This window comes from Atractosteus spatula, chromosome 8 (assembly GCF_055471065.1).
Source record: "Atractosteus spatula isolate fAtrSpa1 chromosome 8, fAtrSpa1.hap1, whole genome shotgun sequence".
In the NCBI taxonomy this organism is placed as follows: Eukaryota; Metazoa; Chordata; class Actinopteri; order Semionotiformes; family Lepisosteidae; genus Atractosteus; species Atractosteus spatula.
Window position 1 is genome coordinate 39,172,450 of NC_142713.1, and position 22,497 is coordinate 39,194,946.

General features: G+C 40.5%; 1 protein-coding gene across 1 annotated transcript; it reads right to left on the minus strand.

The window, feature by feature from the left end:
- Positions 1 to 846: 846 nt before the first annotated feature.
- On the minus strand, positions 847 to 21,212 carry smo (smoothened, frizzled class receptor). Its single transcript, XM_088924287.1, has 12 exons — positions 20,294 to 21,212; positions 14,704 to 14,909; positions 13,959 to 14,168; positions 13,140 to 13,312; positions 9,951 to 10,170; positions 9,437 to 9,560; positions 9,123 to 9,215; positions 8,575 to 8,683; positions 7,536 to 7,721; positions 6,947 to 7,095; positions 5,292 to 5,426; positions 847 to 4,466 (listed from the first exon to the last, which is right to left on the minus strand). The coding sequence occupies exons 1-12, from the start codon at positions 20,553 to 20,555 to the stop codon at positions 3,871 to 3,873; spliced, it is 2,463 nt and encodes an 820-aa protein (XP_088780413.1). The 5' UTR covers positions 20,556 to 21,212; the 3' UTR covers positions 847 to 3,870.
- Between the last annotated feature and the right edge of the window lie 1,285 nt (positions 21,213 to 22,497).

Consider the following 22,497-nt stretch of genomic DNA (forward strand, 5'->3'; position numbering starts at 1 on the left):
TCAGTTGGCTGCAAAATCACTTCAGAATGTTTCTGTTCTTCATCAATACAAACTTAAAAGAAAATCACCTCTGCTCTGGGTATTTCAAAAGATGGTGAAAAGCTGCCATCTCACTCAGAAATACAGTTGATTAAGCAATTGTCTTCAACAGCTATTTTCAGAACAATCTGTTTCAAATTCAAGACCCTTAAAATGTTTTGTTGTCCTAATAGAAAATACTTTTGAGATTATCTGAAATGAAAATACCAGCATCCTGCAGTTTTCAATGACCCTAAAGGGCTATTCCTGACTTCATTGAACCATTACTTTTCTAATCCGAGCTCAACTGGTCCAACATTTTAAACACTGAAGATTTAAAGCTGACTGAGACGGGCTGTGAACATAAGTAACGTTTCAAAGGAGCCAGATGTCACTCCTGAAGATCATGATACCTGACAGCTGGGCGCCTCCGTGTTTAAACGTGTGCTCCCATTCAGCAGCTATGTGGGATAGCATCTCTATAGGCAGGCAGAGGCAGATATCTGAGACAACTGAGCCTAAACACAGAGTCACACTATGAAGCTGCCCAAGATGTCGGTGACTGAAGACGTTGTGTTAATATTTGAGTTCCAAGATGAGAACAAGAGTACTACAACTCTCTATTGCATTGTCTGGGTCATACTCTTGGTACTCTGCCAGCATGTAACAGTGACCTCTAAGACCTGCTGGATTGTAGCTCTCCAGGATAAGCGATGAGCTAAGTGTTCTAGTAAGAACACTTATTCAAGTTCCATAAGTGCAACACTTTGTTCTTCTATGTCTGCAGCTTAATTTTACTGTTTAATAGAAAAAAACAGCAATGCAAACTAAATTTGGGGATTTTATTTACACATACAAAAATACAACTGATTGATAGCTTTTAAACAATACTGTGAATTAAAAAAATCATCTTTAAAAAGATTAATAGAAGACAAAGACTTTAATAAGAGCAGCAGGTAACAAACAGATTTGATGTCTCATTTTACATTCTTGAGTAATTGACAGCTTTTATGCTCTCCGTATCACTTCAAATCAAGACTTTTTACCAGCATACTAAACAGAACAAAAGTCTTGTGCTCACGATGGGGATGATCATTTAAGAAACACTGACATTGCATGATTGAAGTGTTCCAATCATGCGTGATTGAACTGTTCCTAGAGCAGCTATACTCTCAGCAGTTATATTTCCAATTAAATTTCATGGTTCCTGAATTGTGGACCCAAACTGCTCATCCCATAGACCTGTTTAAACTCCAACCCCTCTACCCCTCTTCACCTCTGTAGGGTGTCTTTTTTCCATATACAGTATGTACATATAAATTACACTGAAAGAAAAAATGGTATGTATATAGAAACAGTTCCTTAGGATCCCAAGACAAAACATGACCCCAATTCAATCAGGACAAAGCAAACGACTTGGGGTTTTCTATTTCCAGAAAGTCAAATGCTTGTGCTATTGGTCTAGGATTGTTCACTTCATATGAACTAAAATTGGCTGTAGGACCAATGGGAAATTTGAGTATAATAATAGCAAGCTTAGCAGACAGACCTATAGTGAAATCATGTGTGGAAACTCCTGATATATACAGTTAATATACTGTAAGGTCCATTAGAGATTTCCTTTTGAAGTCTTTATGAGAGATGGAACCTGTTAATCAACGACTAATAGATATAATTTTGGTGAAAAATCACTAAGCATTTAAAGAAAAATGGGGTGATAAAACATGAAACCCAAAATATGTGATTTCCCATCAGCTTAGGTACTACTGGATGATACCTTTAGATTTTGTAGTGTCACAGAAGTACATGTGCTGCAACAGTTTTCTTTGATATAAAATACAGAGTAATCTGTTTTAATGCCCCAGTGCTTTTCCACCTGCAGTAACTAAATGAATGACTGCATCAACCTAGCACCAGAAAGCTGTTTATCATGGTGATGGTCATGGCAAGACACCCAGTCCCAAAAGCATCAGGCACCAGGCAGGCCTGAGAGGGTCAAGGGTCATCTGGGATGATTTAGAAGTGTCCAGTTCGGGAAAATTAGAAAAATCTAAGTGAACATCGGGATGGCACTAAAACTGCACAGGCAGGCAGTAATGTTAACCACCACTGTGCAGTCCTCAATCTAAGTGTTAGGAAATCAAATACATCACTCACCTTTTTAAATCATCAGTTGAACTACTCTACAGCAATGCACATTTTAGTGATTTTTAAAAATAAACTAGTCACCAAAGTGGACAATACCCATTACCATGCTGGTACTCTGTGAACTCTGTGAGTCGCAAAACAGTAAAGCCGTATAAGACTCTCTCTTGTTTTCACAAAAACAAAAGGCTAAAGGTGATTATCGAACTGGATTTCACCTAGCAAGGTTAATCATCCCAGCTGAAATGAAAACGTAAGTGTTCAAAATGCTCACAGCTGTGCGCTTTCACAGAAGTAGAAAGCATTTTGTCAAAAACACTACCACAACCAAACATAGCTTAAATAACACTATTAGAGTGATGCTGATGTAAACTAGCTGACTATACAATAATTAAAAGCACAGGTGCACATGCGCTAACATACAAAAATAACCCTTTCTCTATCAAATGATACAGATAGAACATTTATATTATACAACACGAAATGGATTACACTGCAAGTTTAAAAACAAATACAAGTCTAAGAGCTGCTGTGCCTCAGTCTTCATTGAGCTCTCAACAAGAACCAGAAGGGCAAAAAAGGGGAGTTAATCTCTCTCCTCTTCCATGGTTTTTATATGATCACTTATGTGGCCTGGCATCAGGCAACTGCCATCACAAAAAAACACAGATGCATCTCCAGGAAGACCACACAGTGGTACCACGAGCAGTAGCTGTTGAGAAAATGAAATGACCTTATATTTGTCAGGCATGTTGTCACTGAGCACACACAAGGAAACCAGCAGGATGGTTTTTTATCTCCTGTCCTATATTGTTCTTCAGAGGCATTTGGTGTATTTACCAAATCAGCTCCACGAGTGTCAGACAGTTCCGGAGAATTCAAAGTCCAACAGCAAGAACACCAAAAACAACTAAATAAAAGAGACACCAATTACGTGCGTGATTATCATCAATTGAAACATCTAAATTAAGATCTAATAAATCTAAACAGAACTCCCCTTCCTGGCTTTTAAAATAAATTGATTTTAAATGTTTTAAAATTGATTATAATCTTTATCGGCGTTCTTAAAACAGAACCTTTTTCTTCTTCACTGCACAAAATATAAGAGGCACCATTCTACAGTCTGCACAATCAAACCGGTAAAAGAACAGCAAAATGGTGTGTGCTTTCCAGGGGAAGAGAGACACACCTTCCTTTCTGACGGATTAGGACATGGTTCCTGTTAAACTGTACAAGGTTTCAAGTTGACATACTCAAAGCAAATTTGGATGACGATGATAATAAAGTCCCTCTAAACCTTAGTTATCTAGCCATGTCAAAAAAACTGAACAGATCATCGTCAAGAGGAAAGGGCACCACAGCAGCCTTGCTCCTGTTCATATTGCAGAGACCTCAAGTCTGCAATGGGATCCATTTTTGTGAGTTAATACAAATCTACGACTGTACACACCAGTTTGTGGAAAAGCTAGAGGAAACACTTCTGTTTATTCTTAACCTCCTGTCCATGTACTGGACAAGGGGCATATCGTTTTTGGTGTTCAGAACAGGTTTCCTGTGGCTATTTTCCCTTTTTATACAAACTAGAAGACACTGATAACCAGTCATCTGAGAGTATAATGATTTACCCTTCTTCGTGGGCCCATAGGGCGTAAGTTTTATCCAGCACTTCTTGCTTTCAAGCTGTACAACAATAGTTTAGTTCTTCTGTCAGAAGTCTGAGTCTGCATCCATTAGTTCTGCGTCCATGAGGTTAGTCCTGGAGTGGATGGGAGCCAGGCCTGCCCTCCTGCCCGCAGTTCTTGGCGCGCAGGACGCGGCCCCGGAGCCCACTGGGATGGGCCCCACCTCCCCAGTGGAATAGCGGAGCACTCCGTTGCCCTGCCTCGGAGGGAGGCGGAGAAGACCGCTCCCGGCAAAGCCAGGGTCGTCCTGTGGCCCGGTGCCGGCGATGAGGCTGAGAGCAGCGTGCCGGCGGTACTCCGCGGAGGGGGCAGGGTATCTCTCACGGTAAGGCGGAGGAGGCGCAGAGGGCCTGAACTCGGGGAAGGAGCCGGGCAGGAGCTCCTCGTGGTGCTGCTCCCGCCTGTTGGCCACCAGGCTCCTATGTCCGTGGAGCTTGGGGAGGCGGGGGACCGCGCTGGAGGCGTGTTCAGGGTGGTACCCCACGTCGTAAATCTCCTCCATCGGCCCCAGGGGGCGCACCTCTTTCTTCCTCCTCCTCCTCTTCTTCTTCTTTTTGTGCAGCTCTGGGGGAATCTCAGCCTCCACTATCCAGAGCTGGTTTTTGTTGTCATCGGGGGGTACTGTACAAAAGACAGCAGGGGCGTTAGTTACAGGACGGGTTCCTCAGACATGCTGCTCCGCCAGGGTAACAGGGGAGCTGTCGCTCCCTGTGGGGAATGAGCAAGAGTCCAAAGGAGAGGAAAGCCTACAGTACTACACCCTACTTATAAAATACTTCGATTCTCAACTTTAAACCTTAACGAAAGGTTAGGAAAATCTAACCTTAAGCATTCTTAAGATGCTTCAACTGCACCCTTTGTCCCCAGATCACAAGAGGAAGATTTATTTAGAAGGGTTATTGGTGACTCTAATGGTGTCCAGCCCAACGCAGAATCTAGAAATTCATTTTATGATCTTTTATGATCAGCCCTGAGAGCGGAGACACCCAAAGCAAGGCCCAGGGTGGCTATTCAATCCCCAATGCCTTGGTGAAAGACTCTTTTAAAGTGGGGTAATTATAAAGGGTGATGGATCTAGCTTAAACACTCATCAGCCTTTAATGAGCCATGTCATGAAAGCTCTGGCAGTTTCACCCAGGATAACCTTGTCAATCTCAATGGAGTCTATGCAAATACTCTGGGAAATTCTGCAATTTCCTTCACGGGATCAATTAAGTATCTATCTATCTATTCCTGCATACATAGACATCATCCAAAAATAACTTCTGAGATTTCTTACACAGGCATTAAAACAGAAATAAAATATGTTTTCCACATTAAAATGGTTTTAGGCTTTTCTTTAGCTTTTTTTTCTTCTCTAAAAACTGCACTGGAGAAACGAGCTCTGAAAGTCCTCCAGTAGGCACATTTCATCAGGCCTGTCCAGGGTACCACACGCTCTCTGACCTGGTGTGCCCGTGGGGGTTACAGAGATGTCCTGAGGCAGGATGGCTCCTCTCCTGGCCACCATTTTGGTAACATGCTGGGCCCAGGCGGAAGACATGTCTACTGATGGCTCATTTAAGTCAAAGTTAATACCAGCTGGGGACACAAAAGAACAAAAAATCAACATGCTTTTTGTCTTATTCCAAGTTTGTAGCTTTTACTCGCATCTCCTGTTGGTGAGTGGATTTGGTGGTTATGAATCTCTGGCTGTTATGCCTTTAATTTTAGCAAGCCTTCATAAATATTTCACAAACATATTTCAAAAATATAAACATGGAGGACATTTTACAAAATCTAACTTGATTTTGTAAAGTACTTGTGAAAACTGTCTGGAATGTAAGGTATAACAGTCACTTCTTTTCATCAGAAGTGAATAATATGACCTGACTTTCAGTAATTGAATAATTAAAATGTCTAACCAGGTGATAAAGCATGTCATGTGAGTCTTGATGTGCAGGTGTTCATGGCCTCATGAAAGTATGTTTTCATGCTGAACATTGGTTCCTTAAATTGCAAGATAACGATGAAAAGAAGGTGCAACGTTTTGCATTTGAGCTCTTTAAAACTGTAAGAAGGTGAGGAGCTGTTAAAGCAAATTCTATTCCATTCCACACAGGTATATAAATGCTATTTCCTGTCCCCAGATGAACACCCAGAACTCAAGCCACATAATATCTCCTCTGCAAGCTCTCTCTTCGATTCTCCTTGACCTCTCCTCATCAACAACCAACGACTGGAACCAGGAGGGTTTCCCCTGTGTCTGAACACACAGTTGTCCTAAACCCAATGGCACAAAACATTACCTGAGCAAATTGGTAAGATCAAACCTTTGAGTTTAATTCATAATACGGTTAGAAAAATGTTTAGAACAGTTTTCACTATAACTCACAAAAAAAAAATGCTGTTTGGGTTCTACAGCATGCTTCTGTTCACTGTGTGGACAATACTTTTATGCATCCGTGTATTAAAATGTTTGTTTCTGAAGTCCAAGCTCTGCTGCACTCCATACTACATTACATAGGAATGTCACATTGGTAAAGGGTCTAATAATAAAGGTGAGAACTCTATTAGAGACAGTGGCCCTGTGGTTCTACTAATGAAAGAGCTGCTCCAGGTTCTCGCGCGTAATCCAAGATCCCTTGATGGCTATTCTGATAATACATACTACTCAGAGCTTATTTTCATACATAAGGTCCTCTGAGGCTCTATTAATAACCCAGGAGCCACAGGAGGTGCAGATATCAATACCTGTACCGTATCATAGCTGTCCCACAAGACAAGGTGCTCACGCTATTTTTTAATTGTCAGGCAGCCTTCAACTATTTTCAGTTCTGCACTTAATAAAATCACCTTGATGCACATGACCCAGATATTCCTGACCCACTCCACTCTTTCCCTCGAACATCCAAAACAAGTCTTCCTGAGCTTTTCAGGAAGCTTTTCTCCCTTTCCTTCGTCTGAAGGACTATTTTGAGTACTTCATCATAATACCTTCAACACACAAGGGATCCGGAAAATGAGCAGTGCTCATGACCTGGCTGAAGACAAGGTAACGGAAAGCCCGAAGAAGAGAATTGTGCTCCTCAGGTGCCAGGGGGAACTGCGGCAACTCTTACCCACAGGGCCGTCGTGAGACACTGTGTGCATGCTGAAGGACAGCTCCTTCTCGGGGTTCTGCAGCAGCTCCTTGCGTTTGGAGAAGGCCTTGGCGATCATTTTGCTTTTCTTAATCCTCTTGGGCTCGTCGTCGCTTCGACCAATAATCCTTCAGCACAGAAGACAGCAGTTGAAGACAACACTCACTGCAGCAGCAAACATTTGCAATTTGTTTTAACTGAAATTTTAAAGTCTTCTTCTAAAGACGTCTTCTAAAGTGTCTTCTTTGGGAACATTACAAATGAAAAGTACAATGCCAAATACTTGGGTCAAATCATTTCCCACAAAGCCTATTAAACTGCATAATATTAACTTTAATATACTATATATTTTGGATTATTTTGTCCTGTTTTTATCGTTTCTACAATGTAGGGATTTATGGTTTTTTTTCAAGTTGCAAATAATGTTGTAACCAGAGCCAAGTGTTAAACAAGAACAATGAAACACAAAGTGAGGTGTCGAGAAATCAATAAGGCCAAGGAGAGAAGACTGGAAAAGATCACAAGAGGTGGCTGCCAGCCAAGTGTTATTTTAGACACTGTGGGTTACCTGCACCAGGTACGCTTCCAGATGAGCACTGTGGCCTTGGTCCACACCCAGGTACTCATGGAGATGCCCGTGCCAAACATAGCAAAGAGGTTGATCTTCTCCACTAGCAGACTCGGCCTGTTCTTGATGGCACATTCTGGAATAGGCTTATTAGTCTGGACGGCGATTGTCACGTTTGCTTCACACCTGGAAATCGAGGGAAAACACAGAAAATATTATTCCTTTCATTGAATACAATCGAGATCTACCCTGCTTCAGTACTGGGACTCACTCTTTGCTCCCCACCCAAAAAAAAAAGTGTGAGAAAAAAAAATTGTCGAGTTTATATTCTCAAATGTGAGAGCTAATTGGCACATATGGTACAACTTGAAAGCATCTTTGGAAGAGAGATTGTATGGTAGAGATGGTAGTTCTACATTCTTGTCTGTCTGCTTGTTTCAGAAACATTTAGAAGGGAAAATAAAGCAGAATAGGCAAGGCTGAGTGCATTGAAATGATTTGCTTCAAAGGAAGTATTTTTCACTTTCTATGATGCTAATTTTGTTGGAGAAAAGCAGATGTCCAACCCCCTGTGAAATAGGAAGCATAGGTTTCAGGGTACTTTTCCCCTGTGAGCAGGGAATATGTTTTTCATCTTTCCTGACTGAATGAAAAGGAGCTTTTCTCAACAGGAGCTTGAAAAAGTGGGAAAAAAAATCTCACAATAAGGCTTATTGAGGGAGTGAGATTTAGATGGCTGTCAAAACCAGAATTCAGTCCCGCTAGAAGTCAAGGGATTTTTCGGCAACCAGCCTTTTAGCACAAAATAAATAAACAGCTGAATAAATTGAGCCGCATGAATAGTTCCATAAGCATGTACTATGGTGGTTTTTGAATTCCATGATTAGTGTTGCTATAGCAACATCTTCTGGTGAGACAGGCGACTCCAAAAGTTAAAGGACTGCATGAAAGGCAAAACTGCTGATATGAAACCTGATTTTTTTATTACAACCAAAACACCTTATTTAATTCCAAACTTAAGAGTTGAAAGAAAACTCACAAGACATATTCTCTGAAACTACGCTCCCATTCCTCCTGGTTGAAGAAGTCGTAGAAATGGCAGCCAAATGTTATAAAAACAAAACCAAAGGCAAGGAATCCAAATATACCTGATGAGACAAAAACAGAACTTAAGTACAGACCAAGTAGCTGCTGCAGCATCTCAAAAAACTAGATCTGCAGACTTCAGACTTTCTCTGGCTGTGATTGATGTTCTACAGTAATTCACATTTCAAGACTTTGCATCAATGTGAGATGAAGATGAATTGCCACCCAACAGCTTGCTTGTCCTGAGCCAAATTACACTGTAACATGTTTTTTCCTGGCAAGAGGAGAGTATAATTAATGCTGAATGGAAATATCCTGTAGAGAATGAATAAATGTTAAGTTACTCATTCCAAGACATCTGAATCAATCTCTGTGCATCAGATTAAAATAAACATACTCACATAAACATATTCAACACATGCAGTCCAGCATTTAAATCTACTAACTCCTCCATTTATAAGGTGTTTGCTAGAGGTGACACCAATGAGAAGAAGTGCTTACCCAGCCTGACCATGGTCTCATTGATTTTGCTAGCTGCCTTTTCACTCAGAAGTCCTGGGTGGTTACTCTTGATTGAGAACAGTGTCATCACACCTTGAAAGAAGATGATCAGTTACTTAAATCAAAGGACTCAGAGCTGCTGCACAAAAAGTCTTGTCCAGTGTTTCTGCACTGGGGTGCCTGCTAATTAAAATGTACCTATTTTTTTTAAGTACCTATTTAAAAACAACATGAAACGCACCAACTGTAATTTGCAAGACTTAAGTCAAGTTTCCCAATAATGATGTTTAGCAAAATGTCACATTGAAACTCACCTCGTATGAGAAAGTAGCCGCCAATAAGGAGGACAAGGCCTATAGGTGCCAAGACAAACCCAGCTCTGTAGCGGTAGTTCTTGTAGCCGACAAAACAGATTCCACTGACTGAGTCTCCATCCACCTGCACACACAGAAAGGCATCTGAAGCACAGCTACAGTCCATAACTGACTCGGTCTCTTGACTGTCTCTTAAACTTATAGTCCAAGGAAATCTGACACAAAAAATGATCTACACTGTTACACCTCAACAGCGCCATCAGAAATGACCCTTTGTCTGCAAATAGGGATTGCCTTTACCAGTGACCTGTAGCGGAGGGCAGGGCGAGACAATGAGAAGTTTAACAAAAAAGTGAGGTGAGGATTTTTTAAAAATAAAATATGAGGAAAAGAAGCCACAGTGATAACAAGGATGAATGTAGATTTTAAAAATTACGAAGCCAAATGGCCAACATTACACACAAGAAAGACACACTAGCTGAATTTCATGGATCTCAAAAAGCAAAGTCGATACCTGTGCAATGGCCAATATGGCCACAGTGAGCACAAAAGGGATGGACCATGTGATCAGGTGGAAGTAGGAGGTTTTGCCGGTGAGGGGCTGGTACGTGGTGCCCAGTGCTTTGAAGGAGGTGTGCCAGGCGTAGGTGAGCATGACGAACCAGATGACCCCTGACATCAGGGAGTAGTACACGATCACAAAGATGATCACACACGACAGCGTCTCTGTGGAACTGAGAGCAAACAGGCAGGTTCACACGCCGCGGCCAGAGAAGAGTGTTACAGCACTAACAGCTCGACACCACAATGTAAGGATGTCTGCAAGGGAGGGGACCACATTTAATGGAAAGTAATGAAATCAGCTTCAACAAGATGACTGGGTCGCTGGTTCCAGATTCCCAGAAACCTTTGAGTTGAAAGATTCTTGTCTTCTTAGATGAAAAGCACTTTCCTCGAGTCCTTTTGAGTTTGTTTTTCACTGTTGATTCTGAAATTTCCACTGGGTTGACAGTGGCAATGCCTTTTGAGGATTTTGAACCACCTTTGAAACCCCTATAGCCTTTTGCCTATAACTACAGAATCATAGGAGATACATTTACCAACTCTGGCACTTTCTTTTACATCATTAGGTACAACAATACCCACACAGCCAAGAAACTCCCTCCTTAGCAATGTGTCTGTTGGTTGTCTATTCTCACTTCCATTTTTTACTCAGCTGTACATTAAGAAAGAGTCTTTTATGGAGAGATTAAATACAATACTTAATAAATCTGGCATGACTGACATCACACTGACTGGCTGAAGGAAGTGAACATTCTTTGTGTCGAGCAGAAACGACTGCAAGGGGATCAGATTCTTATTATAAGTAAAAATCCCCAAAGTTGCTGAAAAAGGCAACACAGAAAATTTCTTCAGAAATGAACAATGAAACACAAACCAGAGGATACACGTGGGCCACTACGGGGTAGTACATTTTAAAACTGAGAGCAGGAGGGTTATGAGCGTATGGAACAAACTACGTAGCCATGTTGATAAAACTGATACCCTGGCTTCTTTCAGGAAACAACTGGAATTGATCCTTGGATTAACTAACTGCTAATTACTAACGACCAAACAACCTAGATAAGCCAAAGGACCTCTTCTCTGTAACAAGATTCTCATGTTTTTATGGCACGTTAAAGAAATGTAATCATTTGTGAACACCTTCATATAAATGATTGAGAGTGTTAACTCAAGGATGTGAATGTAAAAGAACTAATTGAAGTGCGACATGCCGATGTAAAGTAATGTTGCGATGTGCTAAAAAATTACAGTTGATTTTTCTTTAAAAAGTGATCTCTAAGCTCTAGTTTCTACCAGGCGCTCCAGTTTTCTCACACAGTCCAACAACATGCTGTCTGAGTTAATCTATGTCTCTGACTTGTTCCCCTGACGTGTATGTGTGTGTATAAGCTCCTATACCTGCTCGTCTGCAAACTCACTTAGCCTAGATGAAGACGTGGAGCTGTCAGACTGCCAAGGAAAGAAGCTTTGAGCTTTTTGTAGACAGAAAAGACTGCATTTAATTCAGGATCCAGTAAGATTAGTACTCCAAAAACAACAATCATGCCCACTACTTTCCTAAAAAAAGAAACAAAGCTTACCAATTATTCTGCTTTGTGCCAGGACGTACACTACAGCACAAAACTCCTTGGTTTACATTTTAATCAAGGAGAACAGGTCTGCACTCTCATCTTTTCTGTCCTTAAAGCCAAAACCACTGTTCACTACAGTTATATGCATATATATATATATTTATAGTTTTGTTTTCTGTTCCAAATGATTTCACAGTGCTTTACACACAAGAGGGGATGCACTTCACCCACCACCGAAGTGCAGCTCCCACTGGGGTGACATCCAGAAGCCCCCTGACACCGCAGATCACATAGAGAAGGGGGAAATTTAAAGAAGGCCACATGGCACAGTCCCAGATTAGAATTCAGCCAGGATTCCAGGGCAAACATTACTACTCTTACAAGCAGTGCCATCTTTAACGACCTTGGCTTGATATCACATCTGAAGGGTGAGACATCACGCAGCAGTGTTCCAGCAGGGTGACCTCGAACCCTTGTTTTGAAAATTGCGGTCCAGAACAAAGAGTGCCACCTTCCCCTACACCTGAACTACTTACAGCCGCAACCTTGTTTTCTTTAGTACTGACCAGGCGCAGCCTTTCTTAGCATCTGGGATCTGATGAGATCAGGGTACATGGTGGCAACTTTAAAGTAAACATAGTAAAGTTTAAAAATTGGTATTCTTCTCAACATTATTGACTTGTATGTTTTTTACACAGTGAAGCTCTTGCATTAATTAACAAAGAATTGTGTGACAACAATGAAATATATAAGCCACAGACCTGGAAAGTCATCAGTGCCTTTCAAGTGATTAGAAAATGGGGTATAGATTTTATCATGACAGAACAAATCTGCTGACTTCTTTGCATGAAGGCGTGTGTTTTTATTTCCCTGTACCCATCAATCTTCAGTCAACTTTCACATTTCTTTTCCTTGGCTGCAAAGCACGACCGACCCGCCAGTGCAATATTAAAGAAACCATACTGATGCCGATATTTTGCCTGACGGGAGACGAGAAACGCATGCTATCAGTTTCAGAATTCACCTCTAACGCAAACAATGGATTTTAAGATACATTGAAATAACCTTAAATAATTGTGTTTTGTAATATATTTCAGAAGAACTATGAGTGTACTTGGTTGATTACTTAAAATAAATATAAAAGTTATGTCAATGATCTTTCTGGTTTATAACAAAAAGGATAGAACCAGAACATCTGTCATGGAAAAAAATAAGGATATAAATAGCAATAACTGGTTTTGTCTCTTTAAATTTCCCATCACAAAATTTAGCTGAATTTAGTTATTGGTCATTTTTGGAATCTTATTGCTAAGTATTTGTTTTGGGGAGACTTGTTATTATTCAATTGAATCTTTGTTTCAGTGGCCAATGAATAAAACCTGAGGTGAGAAGACCCCACTAGCACATCCGAATGAGAAAGAATAAATCAAACATCCCTGAACATCAGGTACTGTCAGGCTTGAGCAAATCAAAATGATAAAGAAAGACAGCAGAAGTTTGAAGAATAATATTATAAATAAAACAATATAGCACCTCCAATGCCTAGGACTCAGGTGTACAACACTTACGTCGGCTCCCCAAGTCTCATGGTGTCATCACTTTTACACACGATCTCCTTGCGGGCTCCGTCCATGAACTGTGCCAGCCAGCCAATGCTGCCTATGAAGAAACAGGCATTGACGTAGAACAGAATCACAGCAGGATAGCGGTTCGAGTTCTTCCAGTCAGCTACGAAGGTGGCCTGATGGAAGAAAAGAGGGACTGAATGAGAAACAGCACAGAAGGGCACACAGTATTTGTGGCTAAGCTGCGTTTCATAACCAGTTCGCACTGTCAGGTACCAGTATCTAATATACTTGGAGTTCTATCAAGAACATCATCTCTTTTAAATTACTCGTGATGGTAGATGTCTAAGAGTACTCTTACGATCTTTATCTTGCCCGGATTTTTTATTGTCACATTCCTACAGGGCAATACCCCCTAGTGTGGTACGGTATTTGTTTTTTGTCCAGAAGGAAGAGCGCCACCTTCTGGTACATGTGCACTGGGTGAAACCTGCCTTGTTTCACCCCGAACTACCAATCCGGGTGTCTCGCTATTAAGAAAAAATAAAAAATAAGTCTCCTGCTGGGGAATTCTTTTGGAAAGTACTGTGGCAGAACAAAGCTCGCAGATAATAAATGAGATGGAAATCTACCAAAGGAATTCTGGAACAATTGAATCATCTAAATTAGGCTTGTGTTTTCAGACTCCGGCTGATTATTGCATCAGATTCATTGCTGAACTTATGCCTTCCACTGCTGTTTTTACCATCAAGCATCCCGGGACGCCCTGCTTGGAGAGAGCTTTCCGAAAGCGGCCCTGCCGCTGAGGAGCACGCCGCTCACCAGAGTGAAGAAGGTGCAGAAGAGCGTGATGGAGCCGAAGACGGCGATGTAGACGTGCATGTCGCTGTGCTCCTCATCGGTGAACAGCGGGTTATTGCACTGGATGCCACAGCCCTCCACATCTTCGTACCAGCTGGCTGGGTTGTCCGTCTTCACCAGCGGGGACTCGCAGTGCCCAGAGGTGTTGAATTTGATCTTCTGAACTTCATTCTGCCGGGACGAACCAGAGCAGCTCTCAGTTAGCCACAAAGCACACATCTGGCTGCACCACCTCCTGTATTTCCGTTAGCCTCTGAACATCTAGAGCCCATTCAAACCAGCTGGAGAGCGTGATGGCGTAAAGCACGTCTATCTGTTAAAAGTTATAAGAGGAGGAAAGGGTCATCTGAACCCCCGAGCAGAGATGAGCTCTGGGGTAACATCCATCTCTCCAAACGTCAATTGGAGATACAAATATGCCTAGCTAGGAACATCCAGAGCACAACACCAAACTTTAAAGTTTTCACCGCCAAGGAGACCAGATACATTTAAAAAACAAGCAAAATACTAAGCTATAGTTAAACAGAACTCTGCGATGGTATTGATGACCTTGGCTAAAATATTACATGAACAAATCCGTCTCTATTTTGTGCTCTTCACACATCTGGTACATGTTTACTGGGGGGAAGGGGGTGTGATGTGGTCTGGCCCTGTGTGTATGATGTGTAGCTCATGGACACTGAAATGACAAATCCACACACTCCACCTGGCAGCCCACGGGGAACCTGTCGATGGTGCACTTGAGGAAATCCGGCCAGCCCCTCTCCCGCTCCACTATGGCACAGGGGCTCCTGGTAGCCTGGCACAGGCTCTGGCTCGGCAGCTCCACCTTCCCATTGTCACACTTGGGCATGTACACTGCACACAGGAGGGGCTGGATCACTGCCCAGCACCGGGGGGCGTTCCGCAGACCTGGCGCAGGGAGGGAGAGACGGGACAGTCACGCGCCACCGCTGCACACAAGACGAGCACACAGACTGCCGCCGAATGTCCGGCGGGAGAAAAGGACGGATCGCCAAACAGGCGCCCAGTGATAACACTGCCCCACTTAAAACTGTTCACACGTCTTCCAAAACACACATCTCTGCTTTTTACCTGTTCTGTCCTGAAAAACAAATAAAAACAGGAACAAACAAGGCCATACTCCTGTATTAATGCTCACAGCTTTCAAAAAAGGATACTAGACAATTGTCAGTTTCTTAACAGTGGTTTTCTGCCTCATTGTTCAGTTCAGGCAAGACCAATGGCGTCAAATCTTGTTCATATCACCCTGGTTAATAAGGCCAGTTAATTAATAAAGGTTTTACAAACAATCCACAATCTTTATGGCCACTGTGGTTTGTGCAACATGGCTCAATGCTATTTTGAAGCAGCAAAAGCTATTTTTTCAAGAAACAATAGTTACTTTGGTCCTAGAAAAGTAATTCCTAAAACCTGTGGTGAGCACAGCAAACTCGGTGATATACATGTTTAATAATGCTTACAGGTTCCATATTGGAAAATATTGGTTCTACTATACAACTGACCAGGACCAGAATTTTCTAACTTTAATACATAGAAACCCTATAAACTGATGTCTCTGTAAACTTCATACACTAATTTCTATTTGAGAACTAGTACCCTCTATGTGGGGGAAGGATTATTATTACACCAATATCTGTTTCAATCATTGCTATTATCAAAAGAGAATTTTCAAATGTGTTTATATATGTGTAATAACTATATAGGTAATAAGACGACATTATTGCCATACAAAAAAGGCATTTTTGAGTGCACTGATTGGAGGATGGATGGTATAAAATGCCTTCTATTTTAGAAGAATGCAAAACCAGTAACGTTCTAACTCAAAACCAGTAAAGCATTATAATTATTACTCACCTAGAGTGAGCATCTGCTTGAATGCTTATTACACTGTTTCATTGAGATGAAAGGATTTTCTTTTAAACCACACGAAGGAAAATCAAGATCTGCATCTACAAAACACTTGCAAGCATTCAAATGTGGAATCTATCAAAATCCCATTTGGGAAGTGCATTTGTACAGGGATCCGGAGGTACTTTCCATATCTCTGAAGCAGTTTAGAAGTTATTTTGCCTTCAGCTTTTGTCTCATACTTTAGTTTTTTTTTAAAAAAAACAACAAACTATAAACAAAGTTTTGTCTCAGTTTTAAATGCACTTCCATAACGTTTGCATGTTTTCTCAGATAAGTTTATTTCACTGTGGATTCTGAAGAGGTACTTCATTGGCTTTGTGGAGGATCAGAACCCCTCATACTGTACTTATCTCTGTTCAAGACTAAAGGGGTTTCAGAGCAGCAAATTGTACATACTGTTCCAGAAGAAATCTACATTTTGCAATATAAACATTTCACAAATGTTACCAAAATCAAAGTCAGTACTAGGCATGAAGAAACAATTAAATAAGCAAAAGACAAAATCATAACTGCAGACCAACATGACTCACGTACAGTATTATCAAAGTTGAATATATGAGAAAGGAAACAGGAGCCAAAAGGGTCTGAACACAAGAGAAATTAAACTCAAGATGTGGCACTTTACACGGTAAAAAGCTGAAAAGGAGCTGCTGCTTACAATGACGTATAAAACGTTTTTAGCTACACCGTATATCACTACGAAAAACAAAACAAAAAAATAATAATTTAATGTCATATAATAATAAATGTCATATAATAATTAAATCATAATAAATAATAATTAAATTATATACATTTAATATAAAAACTAAATGTAATATAATAATAGCGCTAGCAATACGCAAAATATTGTGACGCATTTATGATAGCCCATCCCTACTAATATGCTTGGATAAATGTTTACAAGCAAATTTCGAAAACATTTTTTTGTAAGGATCGTAAACGAGTCATTTTCCACCCCCATAATGATGACTGGCAGGGTGGTCGGATGTATTTTATTTCCAAGGTAACTATTGGTTAATGGAAGAGCGTGGCAAAGAGAAAGGTTACAGCCTAACAAAAATATTGAGTGGATATGCATGAGTACTTTGAGAGTACTTAAAATAACGAGAGTACTTAATAAGGTGCAACCTCAGCATATAATGCATAGACAATCATTATCACTTTGATAATTGATCAATATCATTATCAATAAAAAAATCAACACGTCTGATGCATATTCACCTTAAATATAATCATCTATCTGTTAAATTGAAAGACAACAGAACAAGTAAAAAACAAGACTGCATCTTGCACTACAGAACCGTAATGATACCAACTGCAAAATTAGTATGTACTGTATTCGTCTTTCATTGATTCAATCTTTTTTTTTTACTTTCCGGATAAACATAACGCATATATTTCTCCGCTTTATGTTATGGGGTAAAAGTTTTATTTATTCAAAAATAATATTGTTGATATTAGACTAGTTTAAGTTATTAAACTTCAAAGTTTAAGTTACTGAACTTCAAGTGTGATTAATGAATGTGGTTTATTGAATAAGGTTAAAACTATCAAAAAGCTACGGAGTTTGTAATTTTGAAAACGTTTTAACCTTGAATGCTTTAGTAGGTGAAAGAAGTTTCAATGCAGATTTAAAAAATATTTTTACTTTTATTTTAAAACATAAGTTTCAGTGTATGTGTACTTTTGTACTTTTTTTTTTAGTATCCAGTACCAGAAGTACCATGGAAGCCATTGGATAACCAAGCAATGCTAACCACTGCACCACTGTGCCACACAAGCATAAATTTTCACATTACATCACTGAACAGGGCGTGAAAGGAAGTAACTGGACGTGTGTACTACATTTTCATGAACTACATAACTGGTGTAGGATTTGTTGTACAAATACTAATATATTGCTACACTACTGAAAACCAGATGCAGGTCTTTTGGAAATAATGTTAAAGTAGGTGTATTTACATTTACTCACCAAGGTGAGACCTGGCGAGACCAATTGCCATTCATTCAACTCGGTGACGCTCACCTGTCCACGATCTTCTCAGTCTTTGAAGTTGACTTTCGAGTCGATCACGAACAGCCCGAGTTGAGTGAAAGATAATTGGCCGGTGTGACCAGTGGGTGTCACTGAACGGAGGTGAATATAATCGTGAACATTGATCCCCTGTTTACAGTACATATGGTTATAAAGGGACAGAGAAGCTAGAAGACCAGAAGACAGACAGAGAACACATTACACAAGTACTTGCATTTTTGTAGAAATACAATCGTGAAGCTTCACCAATTTACAATGGGATTACATCAGTCCAGTTGGTCGAGTTTATGAAAGCAGTCCAACTATTTATGAATCTACCATTACAACACACCAAAGCGTTCTGGATTCCTTGGTCTGTCTTAATGCCAAATCCCTTGAACTGCCGATCTAGATTTTACACAAACGGTACAATCTGCACAAAGCCTGGTCTCAGGGATTTGCCGTCATAATACAAACGCAGGTAACTGCAAAAGAATAAAAAAATATTAAGATGTGCATTTTGACGGAGTACCTTCTAGGTAGCAAAACACAAATTCGTCAAAAAAAATATAAACGGGATTTTCATGAAGGTGTTTTTCAAGAAACACAAAGTGGGAGAGATGGGTTGAATCTTATGCAACACATTTCTATAAAATTAGATAAGGAGCTGATATGAATCCAGTATCTGAATCAATGTCCGATTCCCACATTTTACCATTTACTGCATTTAGTCTACAATCCTATAAGAGACGCAGAGACTGTCGAGCATCTTTGTAAAATAAAAGTTTTTTTTTGTCCTTTAACCGAAAAAGTAGCAACATCTGTGACTTGAAATCTTTGTTCATTGAGCTGGCTACCGCTACAACCATGACGCCCACTCAACTTAGTTTAGAACAGGCATGAGCCTAGAAATAATGGAAACACGTTTTTTAACCATTTCCATTTCGGAGTATACTGACAATGGAAACGAAGTATTTCTAAATAACCGTTGACAACTTGCTGATGAGCGTTGCTTTGACTTAGTGGGTTAATTAGAAATGTTCGACTATATCATCGTGTGATTCAACCTTCACTGGAATATACACATAAAGATTTTATCTGGTAATATGGAAGCCACATATGAGTTCGTGGGTCACAGTGATTCACAAACGCGCAGTGTAGGTTCATTAGCCCGAAACGGGTTTAACGCGGCGCCAAAGCAAGTGCGCGTACTTGCTGAAGGGATTCCAACAGTGACGCCACTCCTCAAACTCCAGTTTATAAATACTGTACTGTATAAGGATGGATGAAATCCACGCATGTGAATCATTATCTGTCCCACACACGTCGATGTTGAGACACTTCTGCCTCAACTGTTTAAGCAACACACATTCTGTGTTTTCAGAGCTGCCTGTCAACTCTGTAAAAACGACGTAAACACGGCAGTTATGTTGTTACGAATGATTACTCATTTATTTGGTTGATGCTTTAATTCAAAACATTTAACTTTAGCGCCCAATTCTACAGCTGTGCGGTTTACTGGAACAATCGGGGTAGGATCCCTTGCTTAGGCGTAAAACAACAAGTGCCCTGCTTGGTTTTTACTTGGCATCTTTCCCGTTCTTCATCACTATTATCACCTGTTTATTTAAAATAGATTTCTCGGACCGGAGCCGGCCCTTTGAATTGATGATCAATTAATTGAGCATAAGTGATAAAATGCGACAGCGATCTCAATCCAGTGCATTTTTAAGCAATACGTTTAAAAAAAATAATAATTTTAACCAATCTCTTAGAAGTGTATGCGAGTATCAAAGTGGGCAAATAGATTTTTTTTAATCCAATATGTTTGACAGCGGTGCAAAGCGCAGTATTCTGGAGAATCTGGCCCACTCATCCAGCAGTGTCAGAAGATACGGCTCTGAAATGTGTACAGATATTTTTCCGCACAATACCACCTCCCTAGACAAAGCCCATTGACAGCATCAGTTACTTGAAAGCAACATGATGACGAGCGTTAGTGAGTCTCTGCAGTGCAGGTACACTTAGCAGTATCCATTGCAACAACGAAAGTTTTAAAAGTTTGCCCATTATTAATTGACTTGGGGTTTATTGAATATATAGCGTAACAAGTGGGGCGTACATGGGCAAATGCGCCTTTATTAGTATTTTATAGTAATAAGTAGCAATTTGCATTAATGCAATTGGTCTAGAACTGTCCATCAAATCGCACTTTTTAAGAACGACTTGTCGACTTTAAGATTAACCCACAAAATAAGCAGATGGACGTTTTATAAAAAAAGGTAAAGGTACTTCATCCTGAGTGAATTCACTTCTCAAACATAAAGGTAAACGCATCCCTTACCGGACCATAGGGTTAGTTTCTCCAGGGCTTCTTCTTGAGAGCTCGAGTCCTCTGCCAGAATTACAGAAGTGTAACTGTACGGCAACGGCGAGCCCAGGCATGTGTTGTATTTTAGAGCTTCACAGGTTGATGTTTTCTTACAGTAATCGTTAAATCCGGTGTCATTTTTCTGTGCTGTTCCCAAATGGGACAGCAAGAAGTAGGCACCCCAAACCCAAAGCAACCCAAATCTTTCAACAAAGGAATATCCTCGGGAAGACATCTTGAAAAGAGAAGCCGAGCAAGGTCCGTGTATCCGCGATAATCAGACTTTCCCTTTTGCAGTAGCTTTCAATTCCTTGAAAATCGCAAGAAATAAAAGTAAAAAAGATAACGGGGTTGTTTAATTAATCCAGAGAAATGCATTTTAAATGGCCATTGACGTAAATTCCGATTTTCTTACAGCTTCGTCTCACTTTCTATTAGTTCTAAACCAGTCTTCATCATTTCTTAATCAGTCTTCTTTTTTACCTCCAGATTCTCTAGATAAACGAGTTCAGGGTTTAGTACAAAACCCGGAGGAAAAACTTCGAGTTCTGATTTTGTTTCCGCAAACCATTTTACGGCGTTTCAAACACACATACAGGGGATATTCACCATCCCCCAACTTTTTGGGAAAGAAAAAAAACTTTTGACATGGAAAAAAAAAACCCTGAAACACTGTAATCTGATCCCGTAGACGGTTCAGCTCCTTCCTCCCGTCTTGTGAGCCGCTTAAGTTTTTTTTTTACATTTTGTTGCAACAATTATCCATCCAGTTTGAAAACTTCGGGGAGCCCTACGTTACTCTTGTGATAGCGGTGAAAGTTTGGCCTTTGTTTTTTCCTCTCGATGCAGTGTCTGATTCCCTTTTTTCCCTTCGTCTCTGGAATGCACATGGAGGAGCCACAGAAACAAAAAACCCTCCCCATCCCCCTTCTTGGGGCAGGAATGTGCTATAGGGATACCAAAAACAATCACCGCTTTAACATGAATGACAAGCGTTTGTTTGTCCATACGCATTTTCCCGATTTATTTCTGTCTTTTCCTTTTTTGGCAGCTTTCTTTTAAAATACTGCTATTTATCTATATATAGTATATCTGTTCTTTTTGTGGAACTCCAGTCTCTTCTCTTAAATATCTTACACACAGTATAGTATATCCATAATAATACATGTTAAAAAAAGCTATGATGAACGTTTAGCTTACACAATGATAAATATGCTATTGTCAGTCCATGAACTGCAAGGTCAAAATCCCCAGAAATGCAAATTGGCATCGTTGTAGAGTGACCAGGTACATTCTGGGGTTCAAAGAATTGCCCTCTGCTGACATTTGAAGATTCAGAACTGGACCTTTTCAGTTTTGGACACAAAAATGTACGAGTGGAATGTTTTTTTAGAATCCTGTAGGCTTTGCCAACATCAGTCCAGTGGTTTTCTTAGAGCCAACAGAGAATCACAAGACAAGGGACAGAAGCTAAAGCTACGTTGTATCATGAAGGAGAAATGACATGGTTGTGGAAGTAAAGGCTGTTTAGGATTGATTACAGAATGAACATTTTTACAAGAAGACTATGAGTGGCTTTTCATGTCCGACTTCATTGAGAAAGGTTCTCTTAAAGTACCACAACGAGTGATGGTGTGGGCACGAGTGTCTCCTCCTGTGTGTGAACCTTTATGGTCCTACATGGTCTTCGTAGTAACTAAGCAGAATTAATAATTACTCACATTTGTTTAACACTCACGTCTCAGCTGCTGACTAGCATGTTTCACCCCAACACCCCAATGTTCACACACAGTACAGGAGGGCACCCCACACCCTACAGAAGAGCAGCACACATTGGAGCGAGGAGACATGGCCACTGTTTTCGCCAGCAGCTGCTATACAGCACAGCGGCTTCAGCAGGGAGAGTTCATGTTGAAAATTGAACAAAAGCTGGAGATTTAAATTGGCCAGGTTGTGCAGGTCCAGGACCGCAGGGTTGATGCTCCCACTGTTGTGAACAGTGCCATGGGATCTTTAATGAACAACAAGCCAGTAACTCATTACATAGTTCCAAATGATGTTTTTCAAATGTATTCAATATTTCTTCCCACACAGTATAGTAACTGGTTTAAGCTTTCAGCTCAGAAGGCCCACATGTTCAATCGTGGTCCTGGAGCCTGGAGGCTTTACTCCAGTTT

Excerpts from the sequence above, each read along its gene's own strand:
- smo (XM_088924287.1), bottom strand. The coding sequence starts at position 20,555 with ATGTCTTCCCGAGGATATTCCTTTGTTGAAAGATTTGGGTTGCTTTGG. Across the intron at positions 9,216-9,436 it reads CGGCTACTTTCTCATACGAG|GTGTGATGACACTGTTCTCA; the intron begins GTGAGTTTCAAT and ends TCTTCTTTCAAG. Across the intron at positions 7,096-7,535 it reads TGGAAGCGTACCTGGTGCAG|GATTATTGGTCGAAGCGACG; the intron begins GTAACCCACAGT and ends TCTGTGCTGAAG.